Source organism: Podarcis muralis, chromosome 18 (genome assembly GCF_964188315.1).
Source record: "Podarcis muralis chromosome 18, rPodMur119.hap1.1, whole genome shotgun sequence".
Taxonomy (NCBI): Eukaryota; Metazoa; Chordata; class Lepidosauria; order Squamata; family Lacertidae; genus Podarcis; species Podarcis muralis.
Genome location: NC_135672.1, coordinates 4,681,085 through 4,700,243, shown reverse-complemented (window position 1 = coordinate 4,700,243; position 19,159 = coordinate 4,681,085). Strand labels below are relative to the sequence as shown.

The following is a 19,159-nucleotide window of genomic DNA, read 5'->3' as shown; positions in this document are numbered from 1 at the left end:
TAAAATGTCTATATAAGGGCAGGCACACCTTTGTTCGGGGTCCTCCTTCTTTCCTGCGTGTGAGGGGAGCACCCTGTTGCAACAGTTCAATAAAGATCAGGCTTACGAGCTACTTTGCTTCTCAATATTCTCTGGTTGGCCTCTGTTATTCTCTCCTACCAATAGGGAACCAACGTAAGGACTCTATATGGGCTCTTGGATATCCCATAAGGGAAAAAAGGGCAGATTTTTGATTACAACAACGGTACACAAAGGCCTGTGTTTCCCAAAAACAAGGATGTCCCAGGATTGGTGGAAGGGAAAGAGAAAGCACCACGAAACAGCAGGGCAGGTTTCACGCATCCAGGGAGACAAGAGGACATCCTTTCGGCTGCTTGGCCATCCCTGCAAATGCCCCACTGCAAACCACCCCATTTCTTCTCCCTGCAGGGCTCCTACAAGTGTGGGGCGTGCAAGCCTGGCTTCACAGGGGACCAGGTTTCCGGCTGCCGCAGCAAGATGGAAAGAAGGTGTCCCAACGGAGATCTCAGCCCCTGCCACGAGAAAGCGGACTGCATTGTGGAACGCGATGGGACACTCAGCTGCGTGGTGAGTTCAAAGCCTCCTTTGGGCTCCTCCTCCTCCTCTTCACATCCCTCCCTAAGCATCTCCAGATCTAGCCAAAGGGGAAGCTGCAAAGTTCTGCAGACTAGAGGAGATCGGGGTGGCCAGTGTGTTTTTCTCCCCCGGCTCACCCTTAGAAATGTGAATTTCAGGTTTCTGCACGTCCAGAATAAACAGAAAAGCGAAGACTCCATCCAAAACCATTTCTAAATATTTCCCTCACCAAATTGGGGGGGGAGGGTTTCGCTGATTCAAAAGAACAACAAAATAGGCCTGTTCTAAAACTGATGCTTTAAGGTTCAGAATGTATAGGTCATTTTTTGCAATTAGAACAGCAAGGTTTTCTACAGCTCAAAGCCTTTTTTTTTGTTGAGTCTCTGTTGCCCCCTAGTGGCCGGACAGTCAGACACGCGCCCCTCCAGAAATTAATACCCTTCCTTCGCTCACACCTTAATCTGCGTTGATTTAAGGGGAGACCTTTGTGCAGCACTGAACTTTTTTGTTCTTGTTGCTGTGCGTGAAAATGCATTGTGTTGATTCAAAACCGCACTGTTTCAGGAAATTGCACGCAAAAAAAAAAAAAAATGTGCATAAGGCAAAGTTAAAGGACGCACAGCGACTTTAACGGAGAACAAGTTTTTAAAATAATAATAATAAACGCATGAATTGGAAGAGCCGCAAAAAGATTCCATTGAGCACATGGATTGATAATAAGCTAGTAAAGGTAAAGGTACCCCTGCCCATATGGGCCAGTCTTGACAGACTCTAGGGTTGTGCGCCCATCTCACTTAAGAGGCCGGGGGCCAGCGCTGTCCGCAGACACTTCCGGGTCACGTGGCCAGCGTGACAAAGCTGCATCTGGCGAGCCAGCGCAGCACACGGAATGCCGTTTACCTTCCCGCTAGTAAGCGGTCCCTATTTATCTACTTGCACCCGGGGGTGCTTTCGAACTGCTAGGTTGGCAGGCGCTGGGACCGAAAGACGGGAGCGCACCCCACCGCAGGGATTCGAACTGCGGACCTTTCGATCGGCAAGTCCTAGACGCTGAGGCTTTAACCTACAGCGCCACCTGCGTCCCCCGATAATAAGCTACATACGAACAAATTGCATGTCGACACAAATTAAGAATGGATAAACATGAAGAAATCTGGAAGGAATATTTAAAGCGATAAGGTGGACACTGGTGGGAAGTAGGGGGTTGAGAGGTGGGGAAATAATGTTAAAAAGGCGTAGTCATTGGTATATCAGTATTCAAATCTGAATTGTCAAATTGTGTTATTAGTGTTATTATGGTTTTTGTTGTCTGTGTCTTTTGCGGTTGTTGTTTGTACTGAAAAAATGATTAAATAAACTTAATAATAATAATAATAAACTTGTGCAGAAGTGTGGTGAAGACTAGAAAAGTGAGGAACCAGTGTTAACAGGTCTGCCTTCCTTGGTTAATGCTTGTACCACTCTCTGCTTCCAGTGCATCGTTGGGTGGGCCGGTAATGGCTTCATCTGCGGCAAAGACACCGACATTGACGGCTTTCCTGATGAGAAGCTTCGCTGCACAGACAAGAAGTGTCGCAAGGTAAGACACTCTCAGCGCCCAAGGCCCTCTCCACCCTGGACTATGCCTCTCCTTGTCTGAGCGCAGCTTAGGCAGACTTAAGAGTTGCATCCCTTTTACTCTTGTAAAAGGGTAAAAGAGTATTGGGAAATGATCCATAATGAATTGAAAAAAATGTTTAAAAGTGCTCCCCACCCCAAAAAAAACCCCAGAGTCCTTTCTGTTGGGGATTATTCAGACTGAAATTCCCAGGTGTCAGAAATGGTTATTCATGTCTGCCACTACTGCGACCCATGTTTCGTTAGCCCAAAAATGGAAAACGAGCGAGGTCCCAACCAAAGAAGAACGGCAACTTAAGTTGACAGAATACAGCGCAGCTTGCAGACTTAACATATAGAATAGGAGAACGAGAAGAACGTACGTTTAGAGAAGACTGGAAAACGTTTCTTTAATATATGGGAAATAACTGTGTACAGCTGAATACGCTGGCAGCATTAAGATAAATTCAAGAGTGTAAATAAGTTTTTGATGGGTGTAATAATGGAATACTGAATGGTATAGTTTTTTAAAAAATACTCAGGGATTTATGATTTGTAAAATGAGCCATGGAAAGAGAAGAGGGGAAGTCACTGATATCTTGATGTAAAAATGAGTACTTTAAATTGCTATATATATATATATATATATATATATATATATATATATATATTTGCTTTCGTAGATTTTCACGGGTATAGGTATGCAGGTTTTGGTGTCCTCGGGTGTCTTCCCGTGTAAAAGTTGGGGTGTCTAGGCGACGTTTCGAAGATGACGAGTGAGACCTCGTCGAAACGTCGCCTAGACACCCCAACTTTTACACGGGAAGACACCCGAGGACACCAAAACCTGCATATATATATATATATATATATATATGAATGAGTTGGATTCCAAGTTAAGGGAAGTCTGTGAAACGGAGGAAAAACACAGAGGAACACCACCTTGTTGGTCAAAGAAAGGGAAAGGATGTAAGCCCTTCTTTTCATGCAGAAGGTCCTGGCTGGCAGCTCCCCGTAAGGGACGTACACAAACATCTTAAGAGCCTAACCGTTGTCTCCCATTCCAGGATAACTGTGTGACTGTCCCCAACTCCGGGCAAGAGGATGCGGACAGAGATGGAATAGGAGACGCCTGCGATGACGATGCCGACGGCGATGGGATAATAAACACCGAGGTCTGAACTCCTGTCTTGGGTGCACGTCAAGTAGACAAGCGCTGTTCCGTTTTTTGCTTTCAGGACCAAGGAAAGCTGTCTTTTCCCTGTCGAGCACAACAGAGAGGGCAGTTTCCTATAAGCAACGCGATTGCATGTGTGTGTTAAAATCGGAATCCACACCCATCATCCAGCCCGGACACTGAGGTCCAGTGCCGAGGACCTTCTGGCAGTTCCCTCGCTGCGAGAAGCCAAATTACAGGGAACCATGCAGAGGGCCTTCACGGTGGTGGCACCTGCCCTGTGGAACACCCTCCCACCAGATGTCAAAGAGAAGAACAACTACCAGACTTTTAGAAGATATCTGAAGGCAGCCCTGTTCAGGGAATCTTTTAAGGTTTAACAGACCACTGTATTTTAATACTTTGTTGGAAGCCGCCAGGGTGGCTGGGGAGACCCAGCCAGATGGGCGGGGTATAAATAATAATACAGTGGTACCTCAGGTTACATACGCTTCAGGTTACAGACGCTTCAGGTTACAGACTCCGCTAACCCAGAAATAGTGCTTCAGGTTAAGAACTTTGCTTCAGGATGAGAACAGAAATTGTGCTCCAGTGGCGCGGCAGCAGCAGGAGGCCCCATTAGCTAAAGTGGTGCTTCAGGTTAAGAACAGTTTCAGCTTAAGCCTGGACCTCCAGAATGAATTAAGTACTTAACCTGAGGTACCACTGTAAATTATTAGTATTATTATCATTATTATTATTATTATTAGAGACAGGCTCAGGGTTCGAGTCCAGCGGCAAACTCTCGCCCTCCCGTATCTCTTCGGCCCCCTCCCCTGACTCACCCCTCCTCTCCTCTCCCCATGCAGGACAACTGTGTGTTTGTGCGCAACTCAGACCAGCGCAACAGCGACCAGGACAGCTTTGGCGACGCCTGTGACAACTGCCGGAACGTGAAGAACAACGACCAGCGAGACAGTGACGGAGACGGCCGGGGGGACTTGTGTGACGATGACATGGACGGAGACAGTGAGTGGCTGCGGGGCCCCTGAGCGATTTCAAAGACAGAGGGGCTGAAGAGCAGGATAGATGATGATGAGCGGGTGGATTAACAGCAATAATAGTCACAAATTATTATGGGGATGAACATAAGAGCAGGCCTCCTAGATCGGGCCAACGTCTTCTCACAGTGGCCAAATACCCCACAGAGCCTAGAAATAGAGATAGACTGTCTCTGGAACTGGAGGCTCCGCAAGAATGTAAGAAGAGCCTGGGTGCCGGATCAGGCCTGAGGCAAAGGGATGGTCACGAGAAGACAATCGTAGCTGCTCCATCCTGGCATCTCACAGACAACACCTGTCCTGTCGTCATGCCACGACATGACCGAGAAAGTTCATCTCCGTTAGAGTGGAAAGATGGACCATTTAGCCAATTAAAACACACACCTTCTGAATTAATCAACAAAGAGACACAAAACTAATTGGCCAGGAGGCTTTTTGAAAAACGTTTTATTTATTTTTAATGTAAGCTCCCAGAAGAACTGTGGATCGGGCATTCAATTTTTGTGAGAGCCAGTGTGGTGTAGTGGTTAAGAGCAGTGGACTCATAATCTGGTGAACCGGGTTCGCTTCCCTGCTCCTCCACATGCAACTGCTGGGTGACCTTGGGCTAGTCACACTTCTCTGAAGTCTCTCAGCCTCACTCACCTAACAGGGTGTTTGTTGTGGGGGAGGAAGGGAAAGGAGAATGTTAGCCACTTTGAGACTCCTTCCAGTAGTGATAAAGCGGGATATCAAATCCAAACTCTTCTTCCTCACTTTGGCATAAGCACTGATGCCTCTTCCAGGAGGAGAATCCTAGAGCTTTCCAGGCCAGGTGAGATGCCGCACTCTTGATGATGACCGTGGCTGTTTTTGCCTCCCACTTCTGCAGAGATTAAAAATGTCCTGGACAACTGCGTGAGGGTCCCCAATCCAGACCAGAGGGACAGCGACGGTGACGGGGTTGGAGACGTTTGCGACAGCTGCCCCTTGATCAGCAACCCGGACCAGGTAAGCGCTTCCTGGGGAAAGGAATGAGTTGGCAGCGTGGTGCAAATGGGTCTTTTCCCAAGGGTGGGAGAGCAAATTGAAGGATGCCTTGAAGGTGAATGTCTGTATGGCTTAGATCTTTCAAGAGAAGGTTTGAAATAGGGGCTATAAGTAGACATGGTTCCCTACCCCCTGCAGTTAAGATATGGTTACCAGATTTTTTTCAATGACTCCAGGGCCACTTTTTCTTTTCTTTTCTTTGAAGCTGAGTAGCAACAGGGAGTCAGTAGTAGGGATGGTTAAGCAAAAGACCCTGGGCCCAAGCACACATGCATATTGTATAAAGGTGCAAAGCCCTTCTTTCGCACCCTGTGAAACATAAATGCGCAGAGTTTTTAAAAAACTGGGCAACAGCACACTGCCCACCCATGACTCCCGAGCCTTCCCTGATCTCCTGCCCCCTTTTGTTGTGACAGATCGGGGGAGGCCTGGGAGTCGCGGGCGGGCGGCCGTTGCCCAGGAGAGGCACAAGGCGCACGGTTTCTCTGCCAGGCAAGGTGCAAAGCCCTTCTTTCGCACCCTGTGAAACATAAATGTGCAGAGTTTTTAAAAAACTGGGCAACAGCACACTGCCCACCCATGACTCCCGAGCCTTCCCTGATCTCCTGCCCCCTTTTGTTGTGACAGATCGGGGGAGGCCTGGGAGTCGCGGGCGGGCGGCCGTTGCCCAGGAGAGGCACAAGGCGCACGGTTTCTCTGCCAGGCAAGGTGCAAAGCCCTTCTTTCGCACCCTGTGAAACATAAATGTGCAGTGTTTTTAAAAAACTGGGCAACGGCCGCCTGCCTGCGACTCCTGAGTTTCCCCCAATCAGTCAAAACAAAGGGAGAAGGCGGCAGGAGATCTGTACCACCGGACATCCCCAGTTCCCCTTTGGCAGTGACAGCGGCAGCAGTCAGCAGCCCAGAGCCAGCCTGGTAGCGCAGTTAAACTTACACTGATTCAGTGACTATATTATTTCATAGAATCATAGAGTTGGAAGAGACCACAAGGGCCATCGAGTCCAACCCCCTGCCAAGCAGGAAACACCATCAGAGCACCCCTGACATATGGTTGTCAAGCCTCTGCTTGAAGACCTCCAAAGAAGGAGACTCCACCACACTCCTTGGCAGCAAATTCCACTGTCGAACAGCTCTTACTGTCAGGAAGTTCTTCCTCATGTTTAGGTGGAATCTTCTTTCTTGTTGACTCTGGCTGGCTTCAGGAGCTGCTCGCTGCCGTGGCACCTGCCATTTTGCATCGCCAGAAGTCCCCATATGATGTGTTGCTGCTGAGGCTGCCCCTGCCACATTTCCCAGGGACAGATTTGCAAATCTGGGGACATTCCGGGGACAGAATTAGTCTGGGGACAGATGTGCAAATCCGGGGACTGTCCCCGGGAACCGGGGACATCTGGTAACCCTAAATTAAGAGTCACGGATTTCAAAGTCTTGTTTTGCTCCTGTAAACTTTTTTATTTTCTTTTAAGCAAATAATGCAGCTGTTGCTTCCTGTTATTTAGAAAGACACTGACCACGATCTCGTCGGGGACCTGTGTGATACCAACCAAGACCGGTAAGTTATAGAAATGGCTTGTCTGGTTTCACCTGTTGGGGGGTAGGAGCTAGGGAGCACCTGTAGGAGTTTGCTGAACTGCCATAGTCCTGAGACCTGTCACGAGACCCAAAAGTAAGAGCAACTGAGAGAGCATCTTTATCTCCCCCCAGGGTAGCACACGCCACTGGATTTGTGCCATAATAGCCTCTTCTGACAGGCAGAGCACCCAGAGCAGGGAGTCATACAGAGATGCGACAGACAGACGCCTTCAAGGGCACTTAGTTCTACTACATCTTAAGATCCAATTGCACCCAACCTGGCAGATTGGATGGATGGAGGACAGGAGGGCGGGGGATGGTTGAAGGACAAGACTAGCTCATGCAGAGATACAGCGGGCAGCCTCCTGTGGAGTGTGTGGTCCGGATTCACCTTGAAAGAAACCTGGGAGCCTGGGTTCAGAGTCAGGGCTAGAGCTCAGCCAAGGAATTTCAGAGCTGGGAATCTGTTTACTTTATTTATTTATTTATTTAAAAAAAAAATATTATTTTTCACAAAATTATAAACGAACAAAACACACAAACATAAATCGTAACCTTTATTAAAATTACACTTATTAACATTGTTAAGTGACTTCCTCGCATCCCCTTGATTGAATTTCCATGTATATCCTTATAACGGCTTTACAAATCCTAATCCTTATATACTTAACTTAGTCCATTCACATCCTTATATCTTTTCAATTCAAAATTGTACATGTTAAACATCACTTAACTTATATAAATTCCTAAGCCAATCTGTTGCCTGCAAGCTATTTCCAATTAGTTTAACTTAACAAATTTAGCTAAATAATCATTGAATTTTGTCCATTCTTCCTGAGGGAATCGGTTTTCTTTAAAGGGACCTGTTAAAAAGGAGACATAGAAAGAGACCTAGGTAAAGGGTAAAGGGACCCCTGACCATTAGGTCCAGTCGTGGACGACTCTGGGGTTGCGGCGCTCATCTCGCTTTACTGGCCAAGGGAGCCGGCGTACAGCTTCCGGGTCACATGGCCAGCATGACTAAGCCGCTTCTGGCGAACCAGAGCAGTGCATGGAAACGCCGTTTACCTTCCCGCCAGAGTGGTACCTATTTATCTACTTGCACTTTGACGTGGTTCCGAACTGCTAGGTTGGCAGGAGCAGGGACTGAGCAACGGGAGCTCACCCCATCGCGGGGATTCGAACCGCCGTCTTTCTGATCATCAAGTCCTAGGCTCTGTGGTTTAACCCACAGCGCCACCCACGTCCCTAGAAAGAGACCTAGCCACTGCCAATTCCTCTTCTATCTTCTCCTTTGCTGGGTCATTGCTTGCCGTTGGGTCAAAGGGGCAACCCTGAGCTTCCCCTTTTTTTCTTGAAGCCTCAGTTCCCATACCCTAAACTTGCAATCTTCCCTTCCTCTCTCTCTGCACGACAGAGATGGGGACGGCCACCAGGATTCCCGGGACAACTGCCCCTCGGTGCCCAACAGCTCCCAGCTGGACTCTGACCAGGACGGGATCGGGGACGAGTGCGACGAGGACGACGACAACGACGGCATCCCTGACCGCAGGCCCCCCGGACCAGACAACTGCCGCTTGGTCCCTAACCCCGGGCAGGAAGACACTGACAGTAAGGAAGGAGAACTGGCCTTGCAAAAATAGCATATACCTCACCAGGCCACCTCTCTGGTTTTGTCATTGGCCACAGCCTCACCTGGAGCAGTTTGTTAGGTGCTGTCCCCTCTCAGAGTGCTGAAAGGCTGCAAAGGTGTTTCCTCAGAGGAGACTGTGGTCTCTTTTAGCATGTATGGTTTTATTTACCTAAGCATAGGGCAGAGAGGCTCACAGCATTAACGCCCTGGCAGATCTTGCTTCCCCAATTGGACACCCAAAACCTGCACAGAGTGAGGCATGTCTCTCTCTCTCTCCACCCACCCAAGTCATCAGCAAAACTCGTACACACCCCTCTGGCCACCTGCTCTCCATCCTACGATGGTGTGGCATCCAGCCAGGTGATGTGGGAGAAGGACCACCCACACGTCTCTATGGCAACAGGGCAGCCTCTCTGGAGCTGTAGAATTGCAGGTCTCAGCTGGCCTACCAAAGGCATGGCCTTGACAAATAACTAGTTGGTCAGGCTTCCTCTTATACATTCTTCCCCCTTCCCTCACCCACTGCAATACAGTCATACCTCGGGTTACAGATGCTTCAGGTTGAGTTTTTTCGGGTTACGGATGCTCCGAAACCCGGAAGTACCGGAACAGGTTACTTCCGGGTTTTGGCGGTTGCACATGCGCAGAAGCGCTGAATCACACTTTGCACATGCACAGAAGTGCCGAATTGCAACATGGGCGTGTGCAGACGCTGCGGGTTGCGAATGTGCATCTCGCACGGATCACGTTCGCAACCCAAGCGTCCACTGTATACAGGATTGGAAGCGACCCGGGGTATCGTCCAGACCGACACCCCTGCCAAACTCATCGAATCCATGAGATCCATCAACTTGCTGTTGTTGTTTTTAATTAAAAAATGATTTGTCTTCCAACTTCAGTAGCTGCCTTGAACGCCTGGGGGCAGAAGAGAGACCTAGAAATGTAAATAAATAGTCATACCTTGGGTTACAGACACTTCAGGTTGTGTTTTTTTTGGGTTATGGATGCGCCGAAACCCGGAAGTACCAGAACGGGTTACTTCTGGGTTTCGGTGGTCGCGAATGCACAGAAGTGCTAAATTGCGTTTTGTGCATGCGCAGAGGCACCAAATCACAACCCACATGTGTGCAGACGCAGCGCTGTGGGTTGTGGACGCTGCTGGTTGCATCCCGAGCGTACACTGTATAAAATAAGTAAAAAAGGAAAGTCCCTGAATCCTAACTTTTCTTCTAGCAGCCTCTGCCTGCAGGGAGGGGGGCATGGCATTGTGACCTTCCCGCCCCACCACCCCCTGCCTGGGTCCTTCCATGACCCAACTGGAACCCCCTGGGGGGGGGGGTAGAGCTGCTCTTAGGAAACTGAGCCTTCTTCCCCCTCTTCCCGCTGCAGGAGACGGCATTGGGGACGCCTGCCAGGGCGACTTTGATAAGGACCTGGTGGTCGACCGCATAGACGTCTGCCCAGAGAATGCCCAGGTGACGCTGACTGACTTCCGGGCGTTTCAGACGGTGGTGCTGGATCCCGAGGGAGACGCGCAGATCGATCCCAACTGGATCGTCCTCAACCAGGTCAGTTGGGGGCTTTTATGTACCCCATTTCCTGCCATGATCCAAGGCGGAAGGAAAAGCTTTCCGCAGAATACGCTTCCTTCCGTGTCCCTGTTCAGTTACGCCCAGGTGCGGAAGGGGCTGTCCAGAAGAGGGGTGCAGATGTGGCCCTCCAAATGTCTCTGTCTGGCCCTGGGAACTAGTAATAATAATAATAATTTATTATTTATACCCCGCCCATCTGGCTGGGTTTCCCCAGCCACTCTGGGCGGCTTCCAACACAATATTAAAATACAGTAATGCCCCAAACATTAAAAGCTTCCCTAAACAGGGCTGCCTTCAGATGTCTTCTAAAAGTCTAGTGGTTGTTGTTCTCTTTGACATCTGGTGGGAGGGCGTTCCACAGGGCGGGTGCCACCACCGAGAAGGCCCTCTGCCTGGTTCCCTGTAGCTTGGCTTCTCACAGTGAGGGAACGGCCAGAAGGCCCTCGGCGCTGGACCTCAGTGTCCGGGCAGAACGATGGGGGTGGAGACGCTTCTTCAGATATACTGGGCCGAGGCCGTTTAGGGCTTTAAAGGTCAGCACCAACACTTTGAATTGTGCTCGGAAACGTACTGGGAGCCAAGGCACGGGGAGATGGATGTGAGGGAGTTGTTCCCCAGACATTTAGTTTCCAAGTTGCGTAGCTACTAAAGTTTTGTGATCTACCACTGCCTTGGCTTTGAGATGCAAGCAAACAGGGACCCTGCCCCACCCAGTGTTATGTTTTCTGAACGGCTGAAAAAGCTCCCCAGCTGTTCTACACCGGATGTAGCTTCCAGGTGGTCTTCAAAGGTGGCCCCACACCAAGCACTTTGCAGTAGTCCAGTTAGTGCTTCCAAACCACCTGTGCTTCTGGAGCGATGCTCTCAGACTGAAAAAAGCACCCACTTCTTTCTTTCTTTCTTTCTTTCTTTCTTTCTTTCTTTCTTTCTTTCTTTCTTTCTTTCTCTCTCTCTCTCTCTCTCTCTCTCTCTCTCTCTCTCTCTCTCTCATATCTGCAGGGAATGGAGATTGTTCAGACCATGAACAGCGACCCAGGTTTGGCAGTCGGTAAGTGGTATTTTCCACACATAAATCCCACATCCTTTCCGAACCATTATTAATATTCTTTCGCAAAGTCTTCATGAAAACCAACCACCAATAAAGAATACCAGTGAACAGCTGTGTCATCCTAACATAAAGGTCATGGGCTTGTCGATAAAAGTGATTGTCATGGGCTGGTTGGATGTGGGTGAGTGGGAGGAGGCACAAGCTTGGGGGACCCCCAAGGGAAGAAGGCTCAGAGCCCGATGAGGGGTGGTGGGGTGGCAATGGGTGAGCAGAGGGAGAAGGCTGGGAGGAGGGAGTGGCAGAAGCTGGAGGGGCAACAGGGTTTCGTGAGCAGGGGGAGTTTGTGGCAGAGAGCAGCTCAGAATCAGAGACAGGAGCGGAGAGGAGGGGGCACAAGAGGCAGAGATGAGGCAGGCTGCTTAATGATGATGATGATGATGATGATAATAATAATAATAATAATAATAATAATAATAATAATAATAAATTTTATTTTTACCCCGCCCTCCCTGGCCAGAGCTGGGCTCAGGGCTGCTAACACCAGTAAAATTGCAGTAAAAACATAATAGGGGGGGGGGAGCCAATTTAAAATACAGGTTAAAATGCAATTTAAAATGCAGCCTCATTTTAAAAGTAGCCCATAGATCAAGACCATAACGGGAGGGAAACATAAGGGTCAGACTGAGTCCAAACCAAAGGCCAGGTGGAACAGCTCTGTCTTGCAGGCCCTGCGGAAAGATATCAAGTCCCGCAGGGCCCTGGTCTCTTGTGACAGAGCGTTCCACCAAGTTGGGGCCAGTACTGAAAAGGCCCTGGCCCTAGTTGAGACCAATCTAACCACCTTGCGGCTTGGGACCTCCAAGTTGTTGTTATTTGTGGACCTTAAGGTCCTCTGCGGGGCACACCAGGAGAGGCGGTCCTGTAGGTATGAGGGTCCTAATCCGCACAGAGCTTTAAAGGTCAAAACCAGCACCTTAAACCTGACCCTGTACTCCACCGGGAGCCAGTGCAGTCTCCCCCTCCTGCTGTGACCAGCTCCCCGCCCCGCCCCGCCCCCCGGTCTCCCAGAATGTGCAGAGGGCAGAGCAGAGACAAGAAAGGAGTCTCAGGTTGCAAGGGAAGAACCCAGGGGAGAAGGAGGACTTAGGGAGTTGTGGGAAGGTGGGTACTTCAGCCCTCACAACTGCCACACTGGCGCCAGACCTACTGGAAAAATTTGCTGTGCTCACTGGTCTGAGCTGTTTCCTTTGAATAAAGTGTTAACTTCACTGGCATCTTGAGAGTTGCTGGCCGGCCTGGCCCCAGCACTTGCCCCGATGTGGGGCGGATGGGCCATGGCTCAGGGGTAGAATAATAGTAATAATAATATGATAATAATAATTTATTATTTATACCCTGCCCATCTGGCTGGGTTTCCCAAGCCACTCTGGGCGGCTTCCAACAGAATATTAAAATACAATAGTCTATTAAACATTAAGAGCTTCCCTAAACAGGGCTGCCTTCAGATGTCTTCTAAAAGTCTGGTAGTTCTTCTTCTCTTTGACATCTGGTGGGAGGGCGTTCCACAGGGCGGGTGCCACCACCAAGAAGGCCCTCTGCCTGGTTCCCTGTAACCTCACTTCTCGCAGCGAGGGAACCGCCAGAAGGCCCTCGGCGCTGGACCTCAGTGTCCGGGCAGAACGATGGGGGTGGAGACGCACCTTCAGGTATACTGGGCCGAGAACACCTGCTTTGCATGCAGGAGGTCCCAGGCTCAGGCCTGGGGGCTAGAGCTTGGAGACAACCCTTCCTAAAGCCCTGGAGAGCTGCTGCCAGTCTGTGCAGACAGTATTGATCTAGATGGGCCAAGGGCCTGAGACAGGATTCCCATGCTTGCAGGGGGGCCACCTCTGCCCCTAAAGGTGCTGCTGGACTGCAAGTCCCCACCCCTAGCCATTTGGGGGCTCCTGCTGGCTGGCAGGAGTTGCAGGCCAAGACCACCAGCTGAACCCCGCCACCAGATTCTGTGGTGGTGACCCCTCTCTCCCTTGCTTGAGGATACACCGCATTCAACGGGGTGGACTTCGAGGGCACCTTCCACGTGAACACGGCCACGGACGATGACTACGCCGGCTTCATCTTTGGATACCAGGACAGCGCCAGCTTCTACGTGGTCATGTGGAAGCAGATGGAGCAGACCTACTGGCAGGCGAACCCCTTCCGGGCTGTGGCGGAACCGGGGATCCAGCTCAAGGTAGGTGGCTGAGGAGCTCAGGGGGAGCCCAGACACCACGGGCCAAGCCAGGAAAACAGGAGACGAAACAGGCCACACAAAATCTCCCATTTCTGTTTCTCCTCTCTGGCAAGGAGAGCGGGGAAACAGGGATGTTTTCCCCAACGGCTGATCTGCATCTCAATTAAAGGTAAAGGGACCCCTGACCATTAGGTCCAGTCGTGACCGACTCTGGGGTTGCGGCGCTCATCTTGCTTTATTGGCCCAGGGAGCCGGCGTACAGCTTCCAGGTCATGTGGCCAGCATGACTAAGCCACTTCTGGCGAACCAGAGCAGTGCACGGAAACGCCGTTTACCTTCCCGCCGGAGCGGTACCTATTTATCTACTTGCACTTTGACGTGCTTTCGAACTGCTTGGTTGGCAGGAGCAGGGACCGAGCAACGGGAGCTCACTCCGTCACAGGGATCTGAACCGCCGACCTTCTGATCAGCAAGTCCTGTGGTTTAACCCACAGCGCCACCCGCATCCCATATCTCAATTGCCTTCTCTCAAATCTTGTCTGCATTTTGGCTGTTGAAGCAGTTAAGAGCCAGTTCTCCTGCAAAGACAAGGCAAAGGCTCTGGTCGGCCACCAGGAAAGAGGCTAAGGCAGCCTTTGGTGCACATGTTGCCCTCCAGATGTCCTAGACTCCCATCATCCCCTGCCAGGGCAGCCGTCTGACGCCGGGGCTGATGGGATCATGGCCAAGTGCTCACATCAGAATGGAATACTCCTAGCAAACAGATCAGGTCATCTGGAAGCTCCCCTAGGCAGGCTTTCATCACCTCAACCACGTCCTTCTGCTCTTGGTAGTCTTTTTCTCTAGGAAAAGGCTTGCCTCAAGATCTCCTGTGTGTGTGTGTAATGAATGGCGTAGTTGAGATTCCTGCATTGCAGGGGTTTGGGTTAGAGAACCCTCAAGATCCCTTCTAACTCTATTATTATTTAAATTTGTATACCGCTCTCCATCCATAGATCTCGGGGCCGTTCACAACATAAAAATACAGGATAAAATATACAAAATACAGTTCTATGACAAGCAGGTTCTAAATGTGTTCGGATGCATTTTGACTACACTGGTTCCTTCAAATTGTTTCGCATTCCACGGCGTTTGTTTCTTTGATTTCATAAGATCCACGTGCCTGAGTGTTGAAAAGAAAACCTCAAAACCGGTTTATGAATGAAAACGATCGCCAAAAAAAATGTTTACAACCATTATTTTTAAAATGCCAGAAGCCGCCTCGAATCCCAGCTTGCAAAAAAATGTGGGTTATATAAATAGGAGAGGGGCGGGTTGCTGACACTGACAGGTTGTGGGTCTCCAACCACATCTGGGTGGGGGGCTCAGGGAAGCCCCCACAACCCGCTTTTGCTTTCTGAACTTCGCTGCCCTTCCCTCCAATCCCAGGCAGTGAAGTCCAAGACGGGCCCTGGAGAATACCTCCGCAACTCCCTCTGGCACACTGGGGACACGGCCAACCAGGTCAAGCTGCTCTGGAAAGACCCTCGCAACGTCGGCTGGAAGGACAAGACCTCCTACCGCTGGTTCCTGCAGCACCGGCCCCAGGTGGGCTACATCCGGTAAGTGGCAGGGACCAGGTGCACAGGTGCGCCAGGGATGGGTGCCAGGCGGAAAGGCCTGGCTCAGTGGTGGTCCTGTGAGGCGTTCCCAAAGCAAAGGAAGGATTTGTTGTTGTTGTTTAGTCGTTTAGTCGTGTCCGACTCTTCGTGACCCCCTGGACCAGAGCACGCCAGGCACTTCTGTCCTCCACTGCCTCCTGCAGTTTGATCAAACTCATGCTGGTAGCTTCAAGAACACCATCCAACCATCTCATCCTCTGTCATCCCCTTCTCCTTGTGCCTGAACCAGCAAGACTCTGGGAGGAGTGCATGTAATAATAATTCCTGTCTACCCCTCGGCCCAGGTCGTTTTATTGACAAAAAAACTTTTTACACAGTGTACGTAAGAACCAATCAGAATTCTAGGAATTAAGATGTATACAGTGGTACCTCAGGTTACATACGCTTCAGGTTACATACGCTTCAGGTTACAGATTCCGCTAACCCAGAAATAGTGCTTCAGGTTAAGAACTTTGCTTCAGGATGAGAACAGAAATTGTGCTCCGGCAGCATGACGACAGTGGAAGGCCCCATTAGCTAAAGTGGTGCTTCAGGTTAAGAACAGTTTCAGGTTAAGTACGGGCCTCCAGAACGAATTAAGTACTTAACCCAAGGTACCACTATCTACCGTATCTTCTTGTTTTCTGTTGTCGCTGAACGCAAGACACCCTGCAAAATTTATTTCAAACCTAGGAAGAGGTTATAAGCTCCCTTTTCAGTATCCAATTAACGTATTTGTCTTGTTTTGTGAAATGCATATTTAAAAATAAAACTAGATAAGGTGAGTTCCTAAGGTACAAGGGGCCTTTATTTGGGGTTATTTCTAAAGAGATTTTGTGTTATTATTTCAAAAAATCATCTCGGAGGCAGGAACCTACATTGGCTCCCAGTACATTTCCGAGCACAATTCAAAGTGTTGGTGTTGACCTTGAAAGCCCTAAACGGCCTCAAAGGCCCAGAATACCTGAAGGAGCGTCTCCACCCCCATCATTCAGCCCAGACACTGAGGTCCAGCACTGAGGGCCTTCTGGCGGTTCCCTCAATGCGAGAAGCCAAGTTACAGGAAACCAGGCAGAGGGCCTTCTCGGTGGTGGCACCCGCCCTGTGGAACACCCTCCCATCAGATGTCAAAGAGAAAAACAACTACCAGACTTTTAGAAGACATCTGAAGGCAGCCCTGTTTAGGGAAGCTGTTCATGTTTGATGTATTACGGTATTTTAATATTTTGTTGGAAGCCGCCCAGAGTGGCTGGGGAAGCCCAGCCAGATGGGTGGGGTATAAATAATAATAGTAATAATAATGATTTATTATTTTCAAGCAGAGGCACCCTGCCTCCGAGACCCTCACATTTTTGCCACAAATATGCTGGCATTAGAATCCTCGATGGCTTTCCTTGCCTCTCTAGGGCTCGCTTCTACGAGGGTCCTGAGCTGGTGGCCGACACAGGCGTCGTCCTGGACACCACGATGAGAGGCGGGCGCCTGGGGGTCTTCTGTTTCTCCCAGGAGAACATCATCTGGTCCAACCTGCGGTATCGCTGCAACGGTGAGCAGGCCCCACAACCCTCCCGCCCAGCCCCACACATCCTCTCTCCCCACCCCTGGGTGCAGCCTTCAACGGCATGCCCATTTTTATGCCAAGGGGTGGAGCTAAAAAAAGATTTAGTGACTGGGTTTCACACACAAGCAAAAAGAAAGCGAGTTTCAGTTGCTTTTGCAGACTCCGGCAAGTTGTGGGTCTTGGGGTCGTATTTCCTTTGGGACTCACCTGTTGGAGGCAGTGATGCTTCTGGAAACCCCAGGAGGGGAGAGGGCTCTCGCACTCAGGTCCTGCTTGGGGGCTCCTCGTGGGGGTATCTGGATGCTGGGCCCTTGGCCTGATCCAGAAGCCAGGTTCCTTATGTTCTTGTGGAACCTCCAGGTCCAGAGGCAGTCTACCTGGATTCCTAGTTTCTTATGGATATTTAGCCGCTGTAGGAATAGAGGATTTAGCCCTGTAGGCCAGGGATGGGTGTACCAAAGCACTTTGCTCCCACAGACCCCTCATCAGGTCTCTCTTTTACTGGGCGGGACTCTGCAACTCCCTGGGTTGCAGGGGTTGGACTGGATGACCCTCATGACCCCTTCCAACTCTACCATTCTAAGATAAGCTTACCTGAATTTTTCCCAATTAATCCGGGGACACTTTAATTAATTAATTACTACACATTTGGGACGTTGATGATGCAGCGATGGCAGTGGCAGAGGGGCGGCCGCTGCCTTGACCTCAACCGCCATGTTTCCCCTTCCTCCGAGGCTTCTATCTCTTTCTCCATGAGCCTGGGCAGCCTGAGTTGTTGGCTCTTCGGTGGTGGGGGGGAAGCAATGCGTGGTGGGTCAGGCATGGAAGGCAGAGAAGGAGGGCCGAGAGCAGCAGTGGTGGTCAGGCTCGGGCAGCGTGATGCCTCCCTTCCCATCGGAGCAGCCCCAATCCCATTCCTACTTGCGTGCAAGCAGGAGAGGGCAGGGATCCCTCAGCTAGGAAGCGAGGCTTCACACTTGCCTTTCAGAGCAGCCCCAGCCCAACTCCTACTTGCGTGCAAGGAGGGGACGGGGATCCCTCAGCTGGGAAGGGAGGCTTCCCTTTGCCTAACTGAGAGATCCCTGCCCCCTCCTGTTTGCACACAAGTAGGAGTTGGGCGGCTGCTCCGATAGGCAGCATGAAGCCTCCCTTCACAGCTGAGTTGCTGGGCTCAGGGAAGGTGGAGGTAGCCCGGAAGCTGCGTCTTAGAGCCCCTGCACCACCATCAGATAGGGACTTCCCAGCAGCTCCTGAAGCCAGCCAGAGCCAACTGCTCCGGGCTGCTGAGACTGCCGCTGCCGCGTTTCCCGGGGACATTAGATGAAATCCGGGGACATTCCGGGGATGCAATTTGTCCAGGGACTTATTCGCAAATCCAGGAAACGGGGACGTCTGGTAACCCCATTCTAAGATCCCTGCCTCCTGTTCTCTCATTCACAGACACGATCCCAGAGGACTACGAATCTTACCGGAACCAGCAAGACTACTAAGCGCCTTTTGGGGTTGGCCCGAGACTCATACTCACCCCTCTGCTTCCTGCTCTTTTTACGATATATCAGATTATGGACAGTCCTGCAACACCTTGCAGCAGCCGCCCAGCCGCCCTCTGGCATCGCTGCGCTCCCTTTCCCTAGTAACCGGAAGCCCCCTTGGAATCCCTCACTGGCCACGAACCTGCCGAATGTTCTGCACCATGCAGAAGAGCAGCAGCTAATCCAGCTGTTCCAGCGGAGGCGCTTGAGAACATGGAGATGAGAGGCTGGCCAGGAGAAGCTCTCCAAGCACTCCAAAGCACTCGCCAGCAGAGGGAGGCTGCTTCCTTCTGCTCCAGCCCTAGGTAGGGGGTTCGGGTCTGATGTCAAGGAAGTGGGGCTGACCGTTGCACCCCTGCATGAATCACTGTCCAGGCACAGATCAGCGATTCATGCAAAAACCGGGGTGGTGCGGTGCGACGTCCCTCTTGAGAAATGGTTGTAGTCTTGCAAGTAACCAATTTTGAGAAATGTAAATTAAATTGGACAGGGAGGGAAATGTGTGCCGAGCTAATCCAATCTGGCCTGCTCTGGCATCCTGCAAGAGAGGTGCCCCTGAGGTTCAATCCTCAGCCCCTCAAGGCTCAGGTGGCAAGAAGCCTGGTGGGGGGCTGCCAGTCTGAGCAGGTGACCCTGGGTAAACGTGGCGCATGGCTTCCTCCCAAACCCAGTTACATGCTCATTCCTCGGCCCTGAATCCTTGGCGCATTAAAGGCAGGTAATGAAATGCGCACCTTCTCGGAAGCAATAAGAAGAAACGCAGAGAAAGCACTTTTTAAAAAATATGTATGTATAGAGAATTTGGAGAATTAAATTACTTTGTCTTAAGGACAAGAAGGTTGTGTTTTGTTTTTTGATGCTGCCCGTAGGGCAGGCTCTCTGAAAGCCAGGAAAGATCCCAAAAAGCAA

At 50.5% G+C, this 19,159-nt stretch overlaps 1 protein-coding gene across 1 annotated transcript in view; it reads left to right on the top strand.

Annotated features, from left to right (window-relative positions):
• COMP (cartilage oligomeric matrix protein) overlaps positions 1-19,078 on the top strand; it is a 39,720-nt gene extending 20,642 nt beyond the window's left edge. The window contains exons 7-19 of the mRNA XM_028714086.2: positions 430-588; positions 2,072-2,176; positions 3,261-3,368; positions 4,219-4,378; positions 5,282-5,400; positions 6,939-6,991; positions 8,429-8,622; positions 10,034-10,212; positions 11,236-11,284; positions 13,321-13,517; positions 14,946-15,118; positions 16,564-16,703; positions 18,159-19,078. Coding sequence (XP_028569919.2) covers positions 430-588; positions 2,072-2,176; positions 3,261-3,368; positions 4,219-4,378; positions 5,282-5,400; positions 6,939-6,991; positions 8,429-8,622; positions 10,034-10,212; positions 11,236-11,284; positions 13,321-13,517; positions 14,946-15,118; positions 16,564-16,703; positions 18,159-18,208 — 1,686 coding nt within the window. The 3' untranslated portion in view covers positions 18,209-19,078. The remainder of the gene's footprint in view (positions 1-429; positions 589-2,071; positions 2,177-3,260; positions 3,369-4,218; positions 4,379-5,281; positions 5,401-6,938; positions 6,992-8,428; positions 8,623-10,033; positions 10,213-11,235; positions 11,285-13,320; positions 13,518-14,945; positions 15,119-16,563; positions 16,704-18,158) is intronic.
• The last annotated feature ends 81 nt before the right edge of the window (positions 19,079-19,159 follow it).